We start from the raw sequence: 23056 nt of genomic DNA on the forward strand, positions 1-23056 counted from the left end.
ACAGCTTCCCGTACTCTCATTGTCCTCATTGTAACTGTCAGTCTCCTGACTCAGCCCCTTCCGCATCACAAAGTCAATAAACCCCTTCTAACTTCACTTTCTTCCATGCCTCAAAAGTCCTCCAAGGACACCCTCACTAGTAACTGGGATTCCCTTGTCCCCTTGTTCATCTAGCACATCAATCTAAGCCAACCTCTAGGCTAAAAAAGATAATGATATTGATCCTATGGACTTTTCTAATCTGTGAGTGTATGTAACTCAATCATGGTCCCTTTCTCCATTCTTCAGCCTGCCTGTGACTGTGATGAATAGATCTGTCTCCAATAGGATATTTTTCCCCCTGTGTTCTACCTTCTGTAGCCATGTTTCTGTGAACCCTTTAGACACCATTACAACGCCTTGCTGATGGCTCTTCATATAGATGGTTCATTTTTTGTCCCTATCCTGTTCAGGACGTAGCAAAGGAATACTGTAAAATACATGTGGCTTTGGGTCTCTTTTCCCTAGAATTTTTCTCCCGTCTCAAATAAACTGTGTCTCTTCGGCCAACCTCTTTCCATGTCTTTTCTGTGTCAAAAGAAACTGAGCTACTAAGAAAATTAATCTATTAGATGAATTGTATTCCTGCAGAAGGTTCATGAATCGAATAGCACCAAACTACAGGTGGAAAGATGCTTCATGGAGTATAAGCAGAATACTGGGAAAATGCAGAAGCAAAGAAGACTATTTCTGATTGGCTTATACATTGTACTACTGAAATGCTGTCATGATTTCATTGGCCGAGGAGTACTGTCAGAATCTCATTGGCCAACAAAGTTGGTCTGATTTATAGGAAAGCTGGGCTTAAGTTTGCTAAGTCTTATGGGCATCATCTACTCCACTGCCAATACCATTTTGTCAAGTGCATGACTCCATTGTGAGTTCATCTGACACCTGTTTTAGAGACTCTTTCTCTAAGCCAACCTTCCTTTTAGGCCCTTTGCCCCACTATCCTTGTTTGCTCTGCCCTGTTCTGTCTCCAGTGTTCTCCCCTACATGAGGATATGTGCTTGAGTTTTCACCATCCTTTAATAACCTCTCCCCCTACTGACTGCTTTCTCCCCGAGGGACAGTGACGAGCATCCCCTTGACTATGCAAGGGCAGCAAGACAGTGTCCTCAGAAGGCATCATTCCTGGCATCATCCCTCATGATTAAAAAAAAATCACTCTGGGTAGGGGCCCAGCACTATTTGGATCACTGAAAATTCCTATCTTAGAAAGTTGAGGGTTTAGAAAGATTCACCATTGCATTTCACCATTGATAGGATGTGAAAGGAAAGCAGAGCCTGTGGACTGTTCTCTGTGACTTAGGACAACTTATATTCCATTATAATATAAACAAGTACAGGGGATCAGCCGGTTTAAGTAGCTCAAGAGACACTAATCTTTTCCCCAAATAAGACAGCAGGGTAAGGGAGGCAAAGGTGGCAATTTGGACAAAGCATGTGTGGCGTCGATGATAATATCTTGAGGCTATATTTCCAAAAGCCCTTTGCTGCCCCCAATGGAAAGTCCCAAGAATTTGTATGATGTGAATCCTTAAAAGGAGCCCTGGTGGTGTAGTGAGTGGTTCAACGTTGGGCTGCGATCCACTTGGTTGGCGGTTTGAAACCACCAGCAGCTCCATGGGAGAGAGACTGGGCTTTCCACTCCTGTAAACAGTTACAGTCTAGGAACCCCCTCAGGGGGTCGCTATGAGTCAGCATTGGCTCACTGACTGGATGGCAGTGGGAGAGAGAGAAGCCATAAAGCGGTGAGCATGTACATGGGGAGTAAGAAATACCTAGACCAGCCAAGCTCCCTGGAAGGGCTTCTCTCTCTCCATGAGTTTCTTAACGGAATTCTCTTAGGATGTCCTGTGCCTTCCAAAAGTCAATCTTTCTGTTGGTAAAACAAGAACCTGAATTCTGGTAACACAAATCTACCTCAACCACTTTACATCTAAGTCTTGTCAATGCCATTGCCTTTTATGAGCAGAGGGGTTGTAAAGTTAGGCGCAGCAAAACATACAAAAGTTCCGTACTTTCCCCAAGTAGAGCTTAGTGACATTGACCACATTTTTCAAGTTGTGCCATCTTTCTCAATAACTTTATATCCTTTTCTGTGGTTTCAACATCATTAACACAAACTCACTGCCGCCTAAGCATCTCATCTAACTTTTCCCAGTTGCAGCCTATTTAATCGCATATAGACAATTATTTAAAAGAACAGATATTATCAAGACAGGCATTCTTTTCTACTTAGGCTCAACTATTGTGTATTGTTATTTGAAATCTGCTTTTCAAGACCTCAGTAAAGGATTGAAAAGCAAAGATATTACTTTCAGGACTAAGGTGCACCTGACCCAATCCATGGTATTTTCCATCGCCTCATATGCAGGCGAAGGCTAAACACTGCATCAGGATGACTAAGAAGAATTCATGCATTTGAATCATCATAGCGCTGCTGACGAAGAACGTCAAAGGTACCATGATCTGCCAAAAGAACAAACCAGTCTCTGTTTGGGAGTAATATAGCCAGAATGCCCCTTAGAAGCAAGGACGATGAGACTTATTCTCACATACTTTGGACGAGTTGTCAGGAGAAACTAGTCCCTGGAGAAGGACATCATGCTTGGTAAAGTAGAGGGGCAGTGAAAAAGAGGAGATGGGTTGGCGCAGTGGCTGCAAGAATGGACTCAAACATCAGAACAATTGTGAGGCTGGCACGGGACAGGGTGGTGTTTTGTCCTGTTGTGCTAGGGTCTCTGTGAGTCAGCACCGGCTCGTTGGCACCTAGCAACAATTGTTGGTTTATAGATGGCATCACGCGGGATAGTTTGGGTTTAAGGCTTTGAGGTAGTCGTTCAGCCTCAATGGCTTAAGAAAGTCTGAGTTCCATGAAACTTTGAAGTTTGCTTCTGTATTTCAATCAGGATTCTTCTGAAGAATTTTTAATCCACATATTTAGTAAAGGTAGTTTGATATCATTCAGTTCTGGTCTCATGACAAAGGAGGCGATTCGGCACAGACAATACCATGATCTAAAGGCCTGTCATCATTTGTAGTAGCCACGATTGACTCACTAATATCTATCTCTGCCTCTAGCTTTGCCCCTGCCATCCCTTTCTCTACCTTGCGATCAGAATGACCTTCATAGGAACTTCCATGCTGGAAATCATCCAGAGGCCCCGAGTGTCCAAGGGCAAACCTTATATCTGTGAAGGCCCCTGCCAGCCCTTGCCTCCATATTTCATCTGTCCCATGCTACCCTCTGGCCACGCCAACAACTTGTCCAAAGCATTTCCCAAACTCTCTCTAGCCTCTGTGCCTTTGTCCTCTGCTTATTCTGCTCCCTCTACCTGGAACATACCCATTTCCCAACTACCTTCCAGGACAGTGGTTCTCAACCTTCCTAATGCAGCGACCCTTTAGTACAGTTCCTCATGTGATAGTGACCCCCAACCATAAAAATTATTTCATTGCTACTTCACAACTATAATTTTGCTACTATTATGAATCAGAATGTAAATATCTGATATGCAGGATGTATTTTTATTGTTACAAATTGAACATAATGAAAACAGTGATGAATCACAAAAACAGTATGTCATTCTAGATTGTGAAATATTTATTTCTAATGACAAATGAATGAAATTTTGTCTTGAAGCATGTTGTAGTATGGGCAACAGTCTTAATGCCAGGGACTTATAGGTGGGCATTTCTGCATGTGGTTGGCTCCGCTTGGAGACGGATAGAAGAGCGGTGTTTTGGTTCCTAAGACCATCGGAAAACACATATTTCTGATGGTCTTAGGCGACCCCTGTGAAAGAGTCGTTCAACCCCCCCAAAGGGGTCACGACCCACAGGTTGAGAACCACTGTTCTATTGGATTTTCAGCTGTTTCCCTGCCCCCCCCCTCTCCCATCCCAGCATGGGTTGGCGTAAGCATCTTTCCCAGGTGCGCTCATGGGGCACTCATTGACTGGGCTCTTTTCAGGCTGAGCCTTCTCCTCTGACTCCCGATTGTATCACAGGCAGGCCTACTAGCTCTTTAATCAGGACATTGTATCTGATTTGCCTGTGTCTTCTCTGTGCTCAGCGTGGGGCCTGACACAGGCACCCATACAAATGTTTCTTGGATGAAGAGATGACTAAATTCGACGTGAATAACAGAAGTTCATATTTTGGGCATTCGTTAGTACCTTTGAGTGCGATTTAGTTTCCGGACATTGTAAGGTAAGCAACTAGGGACACATTTACACACATTAAAGTCACATGGCAGATAGTGGTAAAAAGAAACAGAGAGCTCTTCATCCAATAAGCCAGGTGCAAGGCTTTGGCTAGTACTGCTTGCTAACATTACCTGAAGGCTAACTATCAACCACTCTTCTACGCACGTTACAGGTATTGACTAACAACGCTGAAAATAACTCTATTTCCTAGACAAGGGAACCAAGGCACCAGAAGGAAGTAGCTGAGCTGAGCTTCAAACCCTGGGCTTTACCCACTGCGCCATCCTGCCTTCTGGGAGCATCCCTATGCAGGGAAAATCCATGGGGTGCATTGGCCTTGCTGCCTCCCCTTATTTTCATTGATTTTTATTCTATCTGAACTCGGATACCTCCAGTGTCCGTATCAAATGATATTTGAGGCTTCTTTTTCCCCCCCGAGTTTTCTCTGATGAGCTTTAAAAAAGACATCTCTGCAAGCAGCTCACGGGCAAGCCCTGGCGGAGGCAGTAGTGTGCAGTCGAGGCAGCTCCACGACATGCCCCACATCTCAAGGATGAGGCTCCTTAAAGTGTTGCTACCTATTTGTGAGGTGAGATAGATCTCTTTTTTTAAACATTTTATTAGGGGCTCATACAACTCTTATCACAATCCATACATATACATACATCAATTGTATAAAGCACATCTGTACATTCTTTGCCCTAATCATTTTTCCCCTCCCTCTCCGCTCCCCCCTCCCTCATGTGCCCTTGGTAATTTATACATTGTTATTTTGTCATATCTTGCCCTATCCGGAGTCTCCCTTCCTCCCCTTCTCTGCCGTCCATCTCCCAGGGAGGAGGTCACATGTGGATCCTTGTAATCAGTTCCCCATTTCCAACCCACTCACCCTCTACTCTCCCAGCATCGCCCCTCACACCCTTGGTTCCAAGATAGATCTTAATGACTGTTCAAAGCAGCCACACTGCTGAACGACAATAAAAACTTGACAGTGACCCTGGGAGAAGCCTTGGCCACCAGAAGAGGCTTTGACATTGAAGGAGTTCACAGAAGAGAAAGTAAAGGAGCTGAGAGAGCCTGGGGAAGTCTAGCTGTTTGAACCCATGCGGCTGCGAGGGAGCAAGAGGGGCTTTCTATTCCCCCAACAGTGACAGTCTCGAAACCCTGAGGAGGTCGCTATGAGTCGGCACTGGGCGTTTGTTTGACGTCAAGTCAAGCAAATGGGAAACATGGGCAACTTTGGCCAACTAAGCCCGCGAAACAACTCCCTCACAGGCCTGGGAAGAGAGAGGTAGGAAGTAACAGCCTGAGTGATGAACAGCAGTAAAATGGGGGGTTTCAGTTTGGTTTGGGTTGATTTTATTTTCTTTCTTGCTCTTGAAGTGGGGTTGGGGTCTGGGAGATGGAATCCCACAGCAGGAGAGGAAAAGAGAGACAACAGTTACATGAAGTTCCCGCCACTTCAAAAAGGTAGCAGGTCACGGGAATTTCCTTACCCTATGTAGGCAAGCCATAGAAACAGAAATGGTAGCAGAACAAGGGAAGATGAGGATGTTATTTGGAACTATCCAGAAAGGAAATTGGTTGAAGGTAGAGAATCCGCAAGATAAGTCACCTTGAAACTACGCCTCCGGAGCCTAAGGTTCTGACGCCAGTATTCAGTGGTGAATTTTTTTGTAAACAGTTTCCTGCAGAATAATGAATAATTCCAGAACTTGTGAGTTGTTATATTTTATTTTCTTCACCTCTGTTGCTTCGAATGTTCTTTTAATAATAATGGGCTGGCGCTTATCTGCAGCTTAGCCAGCTTCTTAAAACCTAATCATTGCTGAGCCCAGGAAAACCGGTTTATTTGCATTTCCAAAAAAATTGCAGAGAAAGTCTGCCACCCTCTGGACAGAAACCCACAGCCCTAGTTCTTCTAGCCCACCACTGAATGCTGTCTTAAGCAGTTACCACTCAGAAGAAATATTAAACTATAGACATATTCTTAAAATAAGAAGGGAAATCTCCATTGCTTAAAAAAAAGAGAGCCAAGACTCTCAGGGCCGTGGTGGGGGGAATCATTGAAAATACTAACTTGCCCCGAGGGGATTTTTTAAGAGGAACCCACACGCTTTGCAAAACCTCCCAAAATCTCTTAAAAAACAAAAACAACAAAACCTTCTGGAATCTCTTTACAAGCTACACTCCTATTGCCCAGTCTGCAAGGGCCAAGTAAAGATGTTCCAATGCAGGTGCAGCTTCCCTCCAGTAACCTTGGTTGGTCATAAACGCACGTTTGTGTGCAATCGAAACAAGTATGTCTGCTGTGTTTTAACCAGGGCTAAACGAACATGAGGGCATCCGTCGCCGTTGAGAGAAAGCACCGTCAAAGCACAGCTAGGCAGCACGGGTCTGTTGCTCCTTGCTTGCTGGCTCTGTGCCCTGGGCCCGGAGCACCCATGTCAGGTAAGGGACACTCTTGGAACGCAGGGGTCATAGTGCCAGGAGAAGCAGAACACAGGACAAGCTGGGTTTCACAAACAGCTGGCGAGAGGAAGCAGGGCGAGTCCGGGTACACTCCCTACCTGGTTTTCACAAGGTGTAGCTGATTCTGCTCTTGAAGGACCTTGGCCAGCTGCTTCTGCAGAAACACGCCCTTCTCGTGGGCCCCTTTCACAAACGCGTGGTCGAGAAGCTGTGTGATGGAAGGTCGCTTTTCGAAATCCTTAATAAGGCACCTGAGGGTAAAAATCAACACACAATGCAAATGAGAGTCTTCGCTAACCCATCCTTCTGTGAGCGGGAAAGGAGGCAAGAAGACTCACTCATCAAACCTGACCATTAACCTCACGCAGTTTGCTATCCGTGTGCACCACAACATGGAAAGAAAAATATCAACTCTATTCACTGAATTCATTAAAATACAAAAAGCCTCTTTTCCTCCTGTTTTAAGTAAATATTGAAACTAGGATCCATTTTTTTCATTAATTTAATTTGTAGTCATCAAGACACTGAAGAGGGGGAAAAAGACTGGTCGAACTGAATTTCCCGTCTGAATTTCCATTACGGAACAAATGTTTTCAATGGAAGAAAATGGATTAGTCTTTTTTTTTTATTTTAGACATTTCTAGCATTGAATGTATCGCCTCCAGTAAAATCTAAAATATGAAATGTTTCATTATTTGGGGACAATGCATTTAGGCACTGCATGAAGGAAAACACTCATACAAGCAACCCACGTGGAAAAAGCTCAACATCATGATTTCTAATTTCTTTGGAAGAAGCAGGGAGCGTGGCCACAGGATAACTCAGAGAAATTGGAACAGAACTTATGTGAACAGAACACAAAGTCCATTCACAAGGCAAAAATCAGGTTGCATTTAAACTCCTCTGCATTTAATTGGTTAAAACAGCAGTGAGGGGACACTTTCTGTTTCAGAGATTCAATGGCCTTTACAGAGAAAAAACTGGTTTCATACATTTTGTTGCCTTCTCTATGTAATTAAAGATTACTTTGCCACAGGACATTTCGTGTGAAACTGAATCTGATGACTAACTCTGATGATGATTGCCTTTCCGGACACACTACCTGGTTCTTACCAGGTAGTGCATGTGGGTGGCAGGAGGGAGAAATGTCAACATCCGCCCTTACAAGCGATCAGTCTTTAGCTCACATGGGCTTAGGGTAAATCCAGGATCTTCTGCCCATTACATGAAATGGGAGTTTCCAGTTTTCCCAGGAGCGACATGCCAGCAAATCAAAAACACATCAGAATCCACAAAAGCAAGTACATTGGAAATTGACAAGAAGCCCAGCCTCGCTTTGCGTATCTCTTTCTGGATGTTTAAGCAGAGGTGCTTAAAGCAAGCCTCAATATTGGGTTCATCTCAGAAAGCTTTACCCTATGCAATTGTTTCACCCCGGCCCACTTTGGCATCCCGTACCTTGCAGACCTGAGACGGCAGTTTTCAATTTCCCAGCCAGGCTGCTTCAGCATTGATCCCCAGGATTCCCTAGCTATTGGAGCGGGAGCCTCAATTATCTCCGTCCTGCCGCCTGTAGGACTGTGAAAGCCACCCTTGCCTGGCCATGGGGAGAAACCAATCATTGACTGTTTTACGTGGGAGACCTTTTGTCTAATCTATTATTTTTCTTGCCCCTCCCTCCCGAATTAGTTCCCATGCTTGAAATCATACGCTCATGTCTCTGCTCTAGATGCCTTGTATATGTATCTGTATATGTAACTATCAAAGAAAGGTAAACACTAATAACCATGCTTCTCAAAGCAACTGGAAAAACATAACCAAAAAAGGAAGCTAAGAGGCCATTGCATAGTCAGTGAAACAGGGGCATGGCCTCTGCTCCCAGGCCGCGAGGACATGCCCTAAAATAAAAGCAATCTCAGCCCTCTGTCTGAGAGCTTCTTCTGAAGACGGATCTGTTGGTTGGATTTTCACGCTATCTGAGCCCTGGTGGTGTAGTGGATGCCGAGTTGGGCTGCTAACCACAAGATCAGCAGTTTGAGCTCAATGGGAGAAAGATGGGACTTTCGACTCCCGTGAAGAGGTACAGCCTCAGAAACCCACGGCATCAGTTCTACTCAGCCAGAATTACCATGAGTCAGCATTAACTTGGTGGCAGTTAGCGTCCTGCTCTCACCCTCAGGCTACAGAAAGAAATGGGGGGGGGGGGGGCGGTTAGGGACTTGGGAACCACTGAATTCCAAGCGTGCCCAGTGATCTTAGGCAGATGGTCTGATGTCTTTTGCTTATCACCAAATAGACCCATTCTAAATTATTTCCCCAAATAACAGGAAGGGGATTACTAAATCAGTTTTCATACTGAATATTTTCCTCCCACCCACCCCGACTTTTTTCTTTCTTTATTCGCCTTCTTTGTGCTTTCTTTCCACTGGAGATGCATTAACTGTTTGTTCTTACTAGCAATGCTTGTTGGAAAGGGGGGAAAGGTCAAAAAGTGCAGCCACCTGGCAATCAGCACTAACACTGCAAATGTGTAGACGCAGAGCGCTGGGAGTGAAGGCGGAGGTGTGGGGACTACTCACATACCCCCCGCATATGGATTGGAAGTGGAACGGATGCTCCTCATTTTCCTCCTTGGGACAGGTGCCTTGGGTTGTGTCCCAGGTTAGGGACTTTGGTCACAAACATTCCTGGGAAAGGCTTGAGGATCTCTGGCGGCTTAGCGGGCTACACAGTGGTTGTCAAGCGCGCCCGAGGCCCGTGGGAGAAAGACCAGGCTTTCTCCTCCAGTAAAGGGTATGGTCTCAGAAACCACAGGAGAGTTCGGTCCTGCCCTGTAGGCTATGCTATGAACTGGAATAGACCCGATGGCAGTGAGTTGGTTTCTTTTGAAGTTTTTGGCAGGATTTGAAATGGACACGGGAACTCAGGCCCCAACCTTATGCAAATAGGTCTTTCTGGAATCCAGGGGTGCAATGTAAGGCGTTACACCTTTCACATGTTGGAAGCCCATGGGGAAACAAGGTTGCAAACAAGGTTACAAGATCACTCGGTATTCTGGAAACTGTGTCTCCCTAAACCCCAAAAAGGGTAAGAAGTGGAGTCTGATTAATAAAAGGAGCCAATCAGAAGATACTATCAGTAAATCTGCTGGCAGACTCTTGGAGATTTTTTTAAAATGGAAATTGGGGTAGGGACGAACCATCCACTCTCCAGATCAAGGGGATCTGTGCACTCTCGCGGTGACGTAGTCCTGCTGCAGGATCAGCAGAACTGAGACACGGCGGAGCGTGTCCAGGAAGAACGCGAAGCAGACTGTGCCCTCCCCAAGTGTACCGGAGGATTTCCAGAAGGTCACGGCGACCTGGAGAGCGTGGTCTTGCATCACAGCAGTCTTCAATGAGCCAGACCAGAATGGAAATATCACTTTTACTGAGTGACGGAGGAAATTCGGATGTAGTTCTACCTTAGGAGCATGCAGAATGAGGTGGCTAGAAACCATGCTTTCTGAGTTATTAGAATCTCAGTCTCACATCCTTTCATTTATCCGGCAAACACTCACTGCACGGCACAGCATGTAGCCAAAAGAAATTAATGAATAAAAAATGATGACTTTTTTCCTCAAGGGTCTACAATCTGACAGAAAAGACAAAGGTCAGAGAAACACAGAAAATATCAAAAGCCGGCGTTGGCTTATATATTTAGGGGGAAGAAATGAAAACACAAAAGCATAAGGTTTCCGAGACCCGGGGACCAAGAGGCTCTAGTCCAAGCCCATGTTTTATTTTTTCTTAAATAAAAACAAGCCCATGGAGGCCGCTGGTGGCGGTTCGGGCAAGAACGTAAGGGCAACGAAGACAATATGAGCACATCCTTTAGAACTGTACCCGTCACCCAAGAAACGGAAACGTGGTCTGGGGGAGCTGGTGCCCCACTGCTCACTTCAGTGTCGACACACTTCGTATTAGAGCAATGTGATCTCCTTTAGTAGGATCTATCCCAGCTGCTTTCTTGACTCTGTTTTAGAGGGAATCTCTTGTGCATCATCTAATAATCCAAGGTTCACATACTCATCAAAACCTATGCTACAGCGCTCTATGTGCGTAGTCACTGGCTCCTAGAACCACACCTGAATCCGGGAGCTATTTTACAAGGATCTGAAGATGAAGTGGATGGGCTGCACCATCCCCTTCTGCACTGTCTAGCCCTGGTCCCCCTATGCCAGGGTGGAAGCTCACAGAGACCACACTGAGCCACACTGCTAGCTCAGAAAGCAACTTCCAGACCTAAGCCTGTCTTCTAAAAGGTGAGGAAACATCGTAATAAGTAGCAAGTCAAGCCCCAACTCCATTAGAACCCTTCCTGCTCTGCTCTGTGTTAATAATAACAGCATGTGCAACGAATAACAACACAATACAAGGGGCAAAATGTTAGGGTGTAAGAGACAGAGAAGAAGGGAGGCTTCCTGGAGTTAGCGAGAATTCAGCTAGGTCATCCAAATCTAAAGCAAGGAATGGTATCAGAGCTCAGCTGGTGAACACCTGGCTTGCAGAAGGCTCTGGATGACAGTGGAAACCCACATGCAGGGTCCACAGGTAGATTTAGCCTCCTGGTGAACGCCTCTGCTCATAGTTGAGAGCACTGCAACGTCGATTATGGCAGACGTAATTACGCCAAAATGTATTATCTTATTATCTGATCTCCCTTTGGCCCCATTTCAAAGCTGTTTCCATTAAAAAAAAAGTGCAGAGGAAATACACATGGATTAAGGCCCTGGTGCATCCCCGCCGACCATGCATGAAGGCTGTGAACAGCCTTGCTACTATGCAAAATCCATGGGGAAGTGGGTTGTTGCAGATGCAGTTAGGATACAATGTAGCGCCTTATCATTGATGTCCCTTATGATCCATCTTCTAGTTTTTATTATTTTCTGCTTTCTTTCTGAGGTCCTACTTTGTTACTGTTGCTAGGATGTTTTCTGTTTGTTTGTTTGTCAATGTTCTGCTGTCTAGGAAATCCAGGAGAGGTCAATCTATAGAGACAGTCACTGGATGAATGGTTCCTGGGGGTATGGCAGGGGAAGTTGGGGAAATGGACAGCTAATCACCATGAACACAAGAATGAAGAAAATGTTCTAAAACTGATTGTGGTAAGGACTGTACAAAGCTTTTTTATGTGATTGAACTATTGAATTCTATTAGATGTGAACGATATGCCAATAAAACGTGTGTGTGTGTGTGTGTGTGTGTGTGTGTCTTTAAAAATTAAGCTAGGTCCTGAGGGAAGTTTTGGACCTTAAGATGGTTAGGGATTATGTCGTCTAGACACTCAGGTAAGGGTAGGGGTGGAACTCAACCTATCAGTTTCATCTCAGCCTGATGACACCTCCTTGTATCATAAACCTTTTTTATATAAGAGAAAGAGATAGAGCAGAGTCAAACTCTCTTTGACTCTTCACCTTCTGCCAGAGCTGGATCCTAGGCCTGTTTCCATGATCCTGTGTATTGCCTGCTGATCCTAGGAGTCCCCAAAGACTATGGATGTTGGATTCATTTGGCCCATTTTCGGACTCCTGCATCTACCAGCCTGTGCTCCCTGAAACTTCTGCCTTCATCATCCTGCTTCCTGTTCATCAGCTTCTGGATTCAGGAGAAGCCTGATTTGAATCAGACTGGACTTAATCTATGTCGCCAACTGTATAAGCCATTTCTTGATATAAATCTCTTTCTATATACAACACAGGGCCCTGATAGTGGTTATGCCAGACTACATTAGGCTGCTAACCACAGGTCAGCAGTTCAAAACCACCAGCTGCTCTGATGGAAAAAGATGACTCTTTCTAAGACTCCCTTAATGGGAAACTCTCAGGACAGCTCTACGCTGTCCTACAGTGCTGCCATGAATTGGAATGGACTCAACTGCAGTGACTTGGTTTGCAGAGCTCTGGTGGCATTGGGGTTACACCTTCCACTACAATCCTCAAGGTCAGCAGTTACATACCAGCACCTGCTCTGAGGACAAGAACGAGTCTCTCTGCCTCAGTACAGATGATAGAGGCGCAGTCTTGGAAACTCACAGGAACCATTCTACTCTATCCAGTGGAGTTGATGTGAGTCAGCAACAATTGGTTGGCGGTGAATTTTTTTTTTTTTATATAGACACAACACATGCAAGTATCAGTGTTTCTGCTTCTCTGGAGAAACCACAGCCCTAAGCTGATGGAGGAGGGATAGAAGACATGTCAAGACTGAGGAAACTGTATCTGTGATGTGACCCAAGAGACAAGACGTGTAGACAACTACTCAAGAGGCCACCAGCACATGCATCTTCACCTCCCAAGTGGCTTCCTCTGAACACTCAAAAAACAGTGATTTGCTTTACCGACTTGGGCAGGGGAAGTCTTTATGGCCGAAGACTTTGTAACTTGGTGCCAAAAAACTCTTTCTGTTTAAGCTTACGCGGTTACCAATCCCACTTGACTCTCCTCTCAGGCAGAATTTAGAGGCTGAAGATGCAATTAATTGCCGGGATCCTTAGGACTCCTGGCAGCCTCCGTGACCTTTTCAAAAGCAGGATTATCCTCTGGTATATAACTCACCCGATCGACATAGCAAACGTGGGAAGCTAAGGAAGTTTGGTTTCAGGATTGCTTAACCAAGGACTTGAAAATTCCAGGCACAGAAGATGTGCCTGGCCGGAGCCCCAGGCGGAGACTGATTGGGTTTTGTAAGAGAATGCACGGAGTGTTGAACTCTGTATGGAGCAGGCTGGCAGCCAGTGGGAGGGAGCTGGGAGAAACTCTAGCCCAGGAGGTCTCAACTTTCCTAATGCCAAGACTCTTTCGCATAGTTCCTCATGTGGTGGTGCCCCCAACCATAAAATTATTTTCCTTGCTACTTCATAACTGTCATTTTGCTACTGTTAGGAATCGTCATGTAAATATCTGATGTGCAGGATGCATTTCATTGTTACAAACTGAACATCATGAAAGCATAGTGATCAATCACAAAAGCACTCTGTAATTATAGATGGTGAAATATTTCTTTCTAATGACAAATAAATGAACTTTTGTCTTGAAGTATGGTGTAGCATGGTAATAGTCTTAATATAACAAGTCAACTCCATTGCTACATTTTGTGACAGCATTCATAAAAAGCCAATGTCAGTGGAAGGTCGAGGTAGCCTCTCACCAGATCAGCACATCCGCATGTGGGCGGACCTGCCTGGAGACGGATACACCAGCAGGAGCCTTATAGCGGTTCCTAAGACCATCGGAAATATATGTTTCCGATGGTCTTGCGCGACCCCTGTGAGAGGGTTATTCGACCCCCAAAAGGGGCTGTGACCCACAGGTTGAGAACCGCTGCTCTAGGCTGGTATGTAGGCATTCCACTGAAAAGAAAAGTCCTTTCCTAGTCAAAGCCACTTGGGAAATAGTCGTCATCCTCCAAAGCACACATTTAGCGCTTCGGAAGGCACCTAAGCACAGTGAAGCTTCTTAGGCGGATTGGGGTAGATACAACCGACTGCCCCCCACACTGCTATCATTTGTCTTCCTGGAAAGAGTGTCCCTACAAGCGGCTTCTTTGCGGGTCCTGACCGGGTGGAAGAGTTGCAGAAGTAGGGGTGAAAAACCAAACAAAACCACCCACTACCGTGGAGTCAATTCCGACTCAGCAGCCCTGTACGGCAGGGGAGCACTGCCCCTGGGGGAGTAGAAAGTCTCATTCTACGCCCTTGAAAACAGTGGTTCTCAACCTGTGGGTTGTGACCCCTTTCACGGGGGTCGCCCGATTCATAACGGTAGTGAAATGACAGTGATGAAGTAGCAAAGACAATAATTTTGTGGCTGGGGGTCACCACCACATGAGGAACTGTATTAAAGGGTCGCGGCATGAGGAAGGCTAAGATCCACGGCTCTAAAGTTAGAGAGGCGATGCAAGAGAGAGGACGAAGGCTTGGACAAGACGGATGGACACGGTGGCTCCGTCCATGGACACAAACAGAGGACGGCAGCCCAGGGCCAGGTCATGTTCCTCCTGACAGGGTCACTCTGAGTGGAGACTGACCGGGACTGTATGGAGCAGCCACATCCCCAACAGGGGAAATACAGCCCCTGACCTCCAGGCTGGAGTCCTGGGCTCGTACAGGGTCAGGTGCTCAGCTGCTGACCAGAAGGTCGAAGGTCTGTACCAATTCAGAAGCAAGTCAGAGAAAAGGACTGGCAAACTACTTCGAAATCACGCAGCCGGTGCATTCGCTGGGAGCACGCTTCTGCTCCGACGCCACGAGGTCCCCCGGCACACAACAGCGGCTGGTTAGATCTCAGCTGCTCCCAGAAGTTTCCTCCGCAGAAAAAGAAACCCAATCTGCGCTAGATGTAGGGATACTACTCACGCCCCCCAGCCCTTTCCACCCTTTCATTGCCCTACTTTTAAAATCGTGTTTAAAAGTCTGGATTCGGGTGTGGTGGATCCTGTGTTGAGAGGGGTGGGGCACACAAAAGGGAAAAGGCAAAACGATTTCAGTGAGAGCTATGTAAGAAATTCTGAATGTATAAGGCCAGAGTGGTCGGTTTGACTACGGTAGACAAGTACACCAGAAGAAAAAGGAAGCAAATTCCTGCCTTGAAGGCAGTCAATCCACCACTTAATTTGAAATTCTAGTAACTTCCCATCAAGCATTCTTAGCTGAAAATTAATTCTCCGAATTCATTAGTGTCACCGCATTAAACACAGGTTGTTGCAGCCGTTTACTGAAATCTCCCAGCCTGGCGTCTGCCAGACACAGGCAGGAAAAAAAGACAGAGAGAGACATTTCTTCATAAGCAGCAAGGTCAGGCTCCTGTGTGGGCCCTGCTGAGCCTGCGGTGCCCCCATACTCTCTGCTCCCCCAACGGAGTAAGTGGCTCTCCACAGTCATTCCATAACCCATCAGAGGCCTACCAGGAGGAGCACTTTGTCATGGGTACCTTTTTACCAATGATTAAAATGAGGGGTGGTGGGGTGGTGGTGGGTGCACCTGAAAAAGCAAAAATCCAAAACCCAGATGAGAAAAGACCGAGGGTAAGCCATCTTCTTCCACACACACAGGCAAAAGCTCATCAGAACTCAGCATCTCTTGTTGTCACTGTTGTTTGTTCTTGTGGGTTTGGGAGTTGGGTTTTTTGTCTTGTCTTGTTTTGTACTCTGTAGTTCATCCTCGTACTTTCTGCTGTGGATTTCTAAGGGTTCTGGCTGGTGGAGGAGAGTCGAGTGTTTTTGATTTGAGCAAACACTTCCCTGGTCTACGATATACTGAGCGGCCCTGTGCTTCCTATCATTGTCCAACAGATGCCTGACTGACAAAGAAGCCTCTACATCAAGAGGCAAACATCCTCCAAAGGATGCACTGATTATAGGTTAAATAGGAGAGACCAGGATGCTCTGTCTTGGAAGGAAATTTCCACTCTGGGGGATAAGACTCTGACTACACAGGCGTGTTCCTCCAGATGACTAATGCCTCAAAAAAGAAGGCAGACGGAGCCGCTTGGCACTGCCCTTGCCGTTTCAAACCTCCCCTCCCCATTGCAGTGGGGCATTTGGTTGCATTTCAGTTTGCGGGAAGTTTACAAATACTGCATGCATGGGTGTTTTTGTTTCCCTGAGGGGGGGGGGATGGTATTGTATGCTAACTTAATACCTACGGTAGGAAAGTAGGGTTTAACCCTGTTTCAGGGTACAAAAGAGACACCAATCTCAAATACATTTCAAGGGGAACATGTATTAGGCCTTTAAAGGGACAAAAACAAAGACACATCATCCAGATGATGGAGACCATGCACACATTAGAAAAAATGGCATCTAAGGATTTAAAGTTGCGGTCATGAGGTGTCGATGGGATCAGGTACCAGGCATCAAAGACCCAGAACAAAAGACCATATTGATGTGAATGAGGGGAAGGGTGGAATGGAGACCCAAAGCCCATCTGTAGACAGTTGGACATCCCCTCAAAGAAGGGTCACAAGAAAGAGACGAGCCAGCCAGGGTGCAGTATAGCACCGATGAAACATACAACTTTCCTCTAGTTCTTTAATGCTTACACCCCCCACTATGATGACCCCAAATCTACCTTATAAATCCGGCTAGACCAGAGCATGTACACGGATACAGATAAGAGCTGGCAACACAGGGAATCCAGGACAGATAAACCCCTCAGGACCAATATTGAGTGTAATGATACCAGGAGGGTAGGGGTGGGGCGAGAAAGGGGGAACCAATCACAATGATTGACATATAACAGCCCACCCCTAGGGGGACAAACAACAGAAAAGTGGGAGAAGGGAGACAGTGGCCAGTGCAAGACATGAAACAAATAATAATGTATAAATTATCAAGGGCTCATGAGGGAGGGAGGGTGAGGGAGGGAGGGGAAAAATGAGTAGCTGATACTAAGGGCCCAAGTAGAAAGCAAATGTTTTTTTTAATTAAATTTAAATGAAAAAATATTTATTGAGTATATTCAACACTAGAATCTGTCCCACAAGTACAGTATAGAAGCTGATACAGATGTGTCAGGAAACCATTGTGTACCCGGAAATTAATTCAGGCCCAAGTATAGACTCACCACATAAACTGTATTTTTTTAACACTTTATTAGGGGCTCATACAACTCTTATCATAATCCATGCATATACACACATCAATTGTATAAAGCACATCAACAAATGCTTTGAGAGTGATTAGGGCAAAGAATGTACGGATGTGCTTTATACAATTGGTGTATGTATATGTGTGGATTGTGATAAGAGTTGTATGAGCCCCTAATAAAAAAAACAAGAAAACGATTAGGGCAAAGAACGTACAGATGTGCTTTCTAAACTGTATTTTTAAGCTGTGTTTGATTGAGCACCATGTCAGAAGGTGAAGAAGATTTTCTATTAACAAGCATAAGACACTTAGAAGCACTTGCGGCAACTTCTACAAATACAGAAAGCGGACCTAACACACGCACAGAGGAAGTATTTTCATCATTTGTAGCCACCATTATCTCTTCCCCTTTAATACCCCAATACTGCTGTGCTGCTCTGCTTTGTCATTCTTTTCACGGAGTCCTGGCGGCACAGTGCATGAGCACTGGTCTGCTAACAAAAATGTCAGCAGTTAAATCCACCAATAACTCCATGGGAGAAAAGTGAGTCAGTCAGCGCCCATAAACATGGACAGGCTCAGAAATCCTCGGGAGCGATTCTACTCTGTCCTAAGTTGGCATTGACTTAACAGAAAGAGAGTGTCACTATAGTTACTCTTAATAACTACATAAACCGGCCTATGCCATTATTATGTCTTCATTTCAAACAAAAATCCACTCACTCCCTCACTGTCATCAAGTAGATGCTGACTCTCAGTGACCCTATAGGACAGTGAAGAACTTCCCATGTGGATTTCTGAAACTGTAATTGTTCACAGAAGCAAAAAAACTAGGCTTTTTCCTTCAGAGCGGCTGGTGGTTTCAAACTGCTGATCTTTCGGATTATAGCCCAATGTGAAACCACTACACCCTCAGGGATCCTTCAAAGACAGTTAGTCAATGTGTTAGGATCAAGTAGCATAATGCTTAAAATGAACCTGTTGGGTTTTTTTTATTTGAGAATGATGATGGCAACAAATGTACAAATGTGCTTGACACACTGGCTGTCTGTATGGATTGTGAATAAGAGCTGTAGGAACCCCCAGTAGAATGATTTAAATAAATACATAAATAAAAAGTTTATAAGGCAAAAAAGCTGCAGCAGCAGCTAGTTGCTTAAGTACAGACTGAGGGAACTGTCCCGGAGCCCTGGTGGTGTAGTGGGTTACAGTTAGACTGCCAACCTGGAGGCCATCAGCCCCGGTGAGAAAGAAGGACGAGGCTTTCTATTCCCCTAAAGTGTTACCGTCTCGGAAACCCACAGGAGCAGTCCTACCTGGCCTATAGGATCATTTTAGGTTGACACACACTTGATGGCAATGCGTTTGACCTTAAGAAGAAAACTCTCACACATTCTTGATTGATGTCAGTTCACTGCAGGTGGGACTACAGGAGAGGAACAGGGCCATGACGGGCCATGTACACTATTTTAGGTAGAAGAGTGTACAAGATTGGTCCAGGGTGGTTTTCCTACCGTGCACATCAGCATACCCAGCAAGCCCCTGGGGGTGAAGGTTGTCCGCTTTCCAAAGCATTCTGCCTGGGGCAAGACTACCTTGGTTCCTGGTTAGAAGGAATACAGTGGGCAGTTAGGTTAATCCATGGGGTGGGAGTGGCGGGCACACTCTACAAATGCATTTTTTGTTTCACTTTCACCCATAGCCTTCCATAAGTGGGCTGCTCAGAATCTAAACCCGAACACCACCGTAAGCAGGTAAATACAAACCGAGAGCACATCTCTCAGTGGGGCAGCTCTAGTTACCAGTAAGAGAGTAGACCGTGTTTGTCCAGAGGGTAAAAAGGCCTGAAAAAAACAGTACAGGAGTTCCAAAGGAAACTCAGTCTCTTTAGAAGAGGGTAGTGGAGGGGATTCTGTGTGACGACATTGGAGAGAGACCACAAGGCCACCAAACGCTGCCATCTCGCCTGAGATAAGGGAGGGGTTGGGGAAGACTCAGCTAGCAAGTTAAAACTTCAGCTTTACACAAAGCTGCCGGCATTGAGGTACACAGACTACAAGCAGGTGAGCCCAGGAAGACAGAATGGGGAAAAGGCTGCTTTTTCTGAAGCACAGACAAGCAGCGGCATTTGTCACCTAGCAAGAAAGTGTCCCTATGCAAAACAAAGCCCTGGACTAAGGCAGGGATCACCATCAGCAGTAACCCTGAAACGATCAAGGTGGAACCTGTAAAGGTATAAGATAACTTCACATTCTGCTCCTACCACATAACCCTGGTCATTCACTCACTGCCAAGAACTCCATTCTGCTTCCTAGTGACTCTATAGGGCAGAGAGAACCGCTCCTTGGGGTTCCCCAGGCTATAAATCTCTACAAGAGCAGAAAGCCTCTTCTTTCTCCCAGGAAGAAACTGGCAAAATAGAACTGCTGACCTTGCAGTTATCAGCAAACATGTAATCCACTATGCCACCAGAGTTCCAACCCATTGGTCATCAGTACACAGGAAAGCACAGATAAAATAGCTGTGCCCTGCAGGATAGGGATGTGAGGGTGAAAACCGCCCATTCTAGACTGAGGGGCAAGTCAGTGGCCATGGCTGGGGGCGCAAGGCACAGCATGTACCGGGGAAAACGGGCAGAACTATTCTTGGGGAAAGAGAGAGGAGAGCAACATCTGAAATGAAAGCAAAGGGAAGGAAGCAAGGAGGAAGAGGAGCAGGTCCAGAGCAGACCCAGACGGGCCACAGGCTCAGACCGGCTGAAGCGAGTCCTAGGAGAAGACCACTGAAGGCCTGTTGGTTGAAGTGGCGGTTTGGTTGGTTTTTTTTGTTTTGCTTTGTTTTGTTTTTAACCTATGTGTTCTTTTTTTAAAAATCATTTTATTGGAGGCTCCTACAATTCTTGTCACAATCCATGCATACATGCATTGTGTCAAGCACATTTGTACCCTTGCTGCGGTTCTGCTTGAACTATTCTCCATCTTTCCTTCTTCTTGGGCAGCTGAGCTTACACAGTATCATTTGACAGCCGTGGAATATTGCTGGTAAGACTTCCTCAACCAGGCAGCATGGCTTCAGCAACGGATGCCGGGAAGGCATATATACGGCAAGCCATGGGAACCTGTGACTGCGGCCGCTTTTACCACTGTAACGCTGGCCCCAAAGGCATCACCTCCTTGTTCTTCCTTATTTTCTCTGTGGTCACTTCTGCAGGAAGGTGGGGTTTTGGTTTGCTTTGCTTTTAATAATTTTCTTGGTGACTCTTAAAACAATCCATAAATCAATTATGTCAAGCAAACTTGTACATGTGTTGCCATCCTCATTTTCAAAACATTGTCTTCCTGCTTGAGCCCTTTGATATCAGCTCCTCTTTGCTCCGTCCTCCCTCCCCCTCCTTCCCTCATGAACCCTTAATAAATTATTTTTTTCCATGTCTTACACCTCCATTGTATCCCTTCACCCACATTTCTGTTATTCATCTGCCCCACTCTGGGGTGTGTGTGTGTGATTATACATCCAGCATCACTATCAGTTCCCCCTTTCTCCCGTTCCCCCCCTCCCTCTCCATACCCTCATGGTAACGCTGCTGTTTCTGAGGAGTCTATCTGTCCTGCAGTCTGTGTGTCAAAAGCACTTATCTGTACTAATGTACATATTCTGGTCTGGCAGGATTTATGGGGTAGAACTGGGTCATGATAGTGGGGGAGAAAACATTAAAGAACTATAGGAATGTTGTGTTTTTCATCGGTGCCATACTGCACCCTGGATGAATCGTCCCTTCCGTGTGACCCTTCTGTGAGGGAATGTTCAATTATGTACAGATGGGCTCTGGGTCTCCACTCTGACCCCTTTCCTTCACATCGACATGATTGTTTGTTTTTGATCTTCCGATACCTGATCCAGTCTACACCTTGTGATCACACAGGCTAGTGTGCTTCTTCCATGTGGGTTTTGTTGCTTCCCTACTAAATGGCCGCTTACTTAACTTCAAGCCTTTAAGACCCCAGACACTGTGCCTTTTAATAGCTAGACACCATCAGCTTTCTTCACTACATTTGCTTATGTACCCATTTTGTCTTCAGCAATCATGTGGGGAAGTTGAGTATCACACAGTGCCAGGTTATTAGGACTAAGTGTTCCTGTATTGAGGGAAGACTTAAGTAGAGGTCCAGAGTCTATTTGCTACATTAATACTTTTAACATATAAATATACGTACATAGACCACTCTTTATATATTAATATATTTACATATATACATGCCTGTATTTATACCTCTATATATCGCTTTTACCTCCTTGTTCTTTCCTCTATTTCCATTTATTTTCCTCCTGCCCCACCGTGGCAGTTACATAATCTCCTGTCAACTTGTGAAGGGGTCATAGCCTGATGACCTCACTTTGGGGGCTCGAAGGAGAAAAATAGCTCACTGGAGGCCAGACCCACACTCACTTTCTGCTTCATCTTCCTGCTGACAAAGACACATGGAGCTAGGCGAGAGCCGTGAAGCTTTAGGAACCCCAGAGCCCTGCAGTGGGAGAAGCCACATGGAGACCACTGCCAGAACTGAAATGCTTCCACCAGATGGATCCACAAGACTTTCCACCCACTGGCCAGTGATCGTCCTGCATTTGGAGTCACTGCATGTGTTGCCTGAGTTTAAAAAGGAATTTATAGATTGGTGTTGGACATATGGGTTAATATCGGACTTACAGCCTTGGTCTGGACTGGGCTTTTTTTTTCAATATACAATTGCTCTTTCATATAAAGCTCTTTCTTATACACATGAGTCTCCCTGGATTTGTTTCGCTAGTCTACCCAGACTAACACACCCACTATCATGTTCACCCTTCATTCTGCTCTCAGTATTTCTTCTCAGCTACTTTACAAGTGATCAAACACCGCCAGGCTTTCTACACCCTCCTCACCCTCTGTTTTAGATCCCTTGTTGTTCCCCTGTCCCTGGGTTTGTTGGTCCCCCTCCCTTCCCCCCACACCTCCTCCTTTCCCATGCCCCCCACCTGGAACTGTCAGGCCCACAGATCCTTAGGGTTTCTGTGGCTGTAAATATCAACGGAAGCCACCAGCCTCATCTTTCTCCCCTAAATCAGCTGGTGGATTGGAACTGCTGGCTGTGCGTAACATACAATGCCACCCGGGTTTAGATAACAACAATATGCATAATCTCCAAATCTACCATTTCCTAAATATGACACATGCAGACAGTCATTTTTTAAATGTTCTATGTCTAGGATTGGGGCAATATTACAGAAAACTCAAGAGCCAGAATCGGAGTCAAGCCTTAAATCGAGCTCTTATAAATGTATGATGATCTGCAGGTTCTCTTGGCCTGTCTCTTCGTATGTAAAATGGGAATGAGGGCTGTTGTGGGAGTGAAAGAGGAAACACATCGCATGCCTGGCACACAGTAAGCAGTTAATAAACAGACGGTTGTTGTGGAATGGTACAGCTCTTCTACCCAAGTCTCTGTAACTCCCACCACATGAATGGGTGGTGCTATGCAAACGGGGCGTGTAACATTAATAGAGGGGATTGACTAGTGTTGGTTACCACTGCCCAGGCTGTAAGGATGAGCCATTTTTAAAAGCAGAGGCAGAGAGAGAAAGCCCAAGATGATTTTGGAAGAGCAAGTCCAAGATCTCCGTCTGAGTGGTGGAGGCCACAGAGACCAGAGACGCCAGAGGCTGTGA

The 23056-nt window shown here is 45.6% G+C and overlaps 1 protein-coding gene across 1 annotated transcript in view; it reads right to left on the minus strand.

Moving 5' to 3' along the window:
- Positions 1 to 23056, minus strand: part of MYO3B (myosin IIIB) — a 504101-nt gene that overhangs the window by 304577 nt on the left and 176468 nt on the right. The window contains exon 10 of the mRNA XM_075529130.1: positions 6824 to 6976. Within this exon, the coding sequence (XP_075385245.1) occupies positions 6824 to 6976 (153 nt within the window). The remainder of the gene's footprint in view (positions 1 to 6823; positions 6977 to 23056) is intronic.

The sequence above is a fragment of the Tenrec ecaudatus genome, chromosome 13, assembly GCF_050624435.1.
Source record: "Tenrec ecaudatus isolate mTenEca1 chromosome 13, mTenEca1.hap1, whole genome shotgun sequence".
Taxonomy (NCBI): Eukaryota; Metazoa; Chordata; class Mammalia; order Afrosoricida; family Tenrecidae; genus Tenrec; species Tenrec ecaudatus.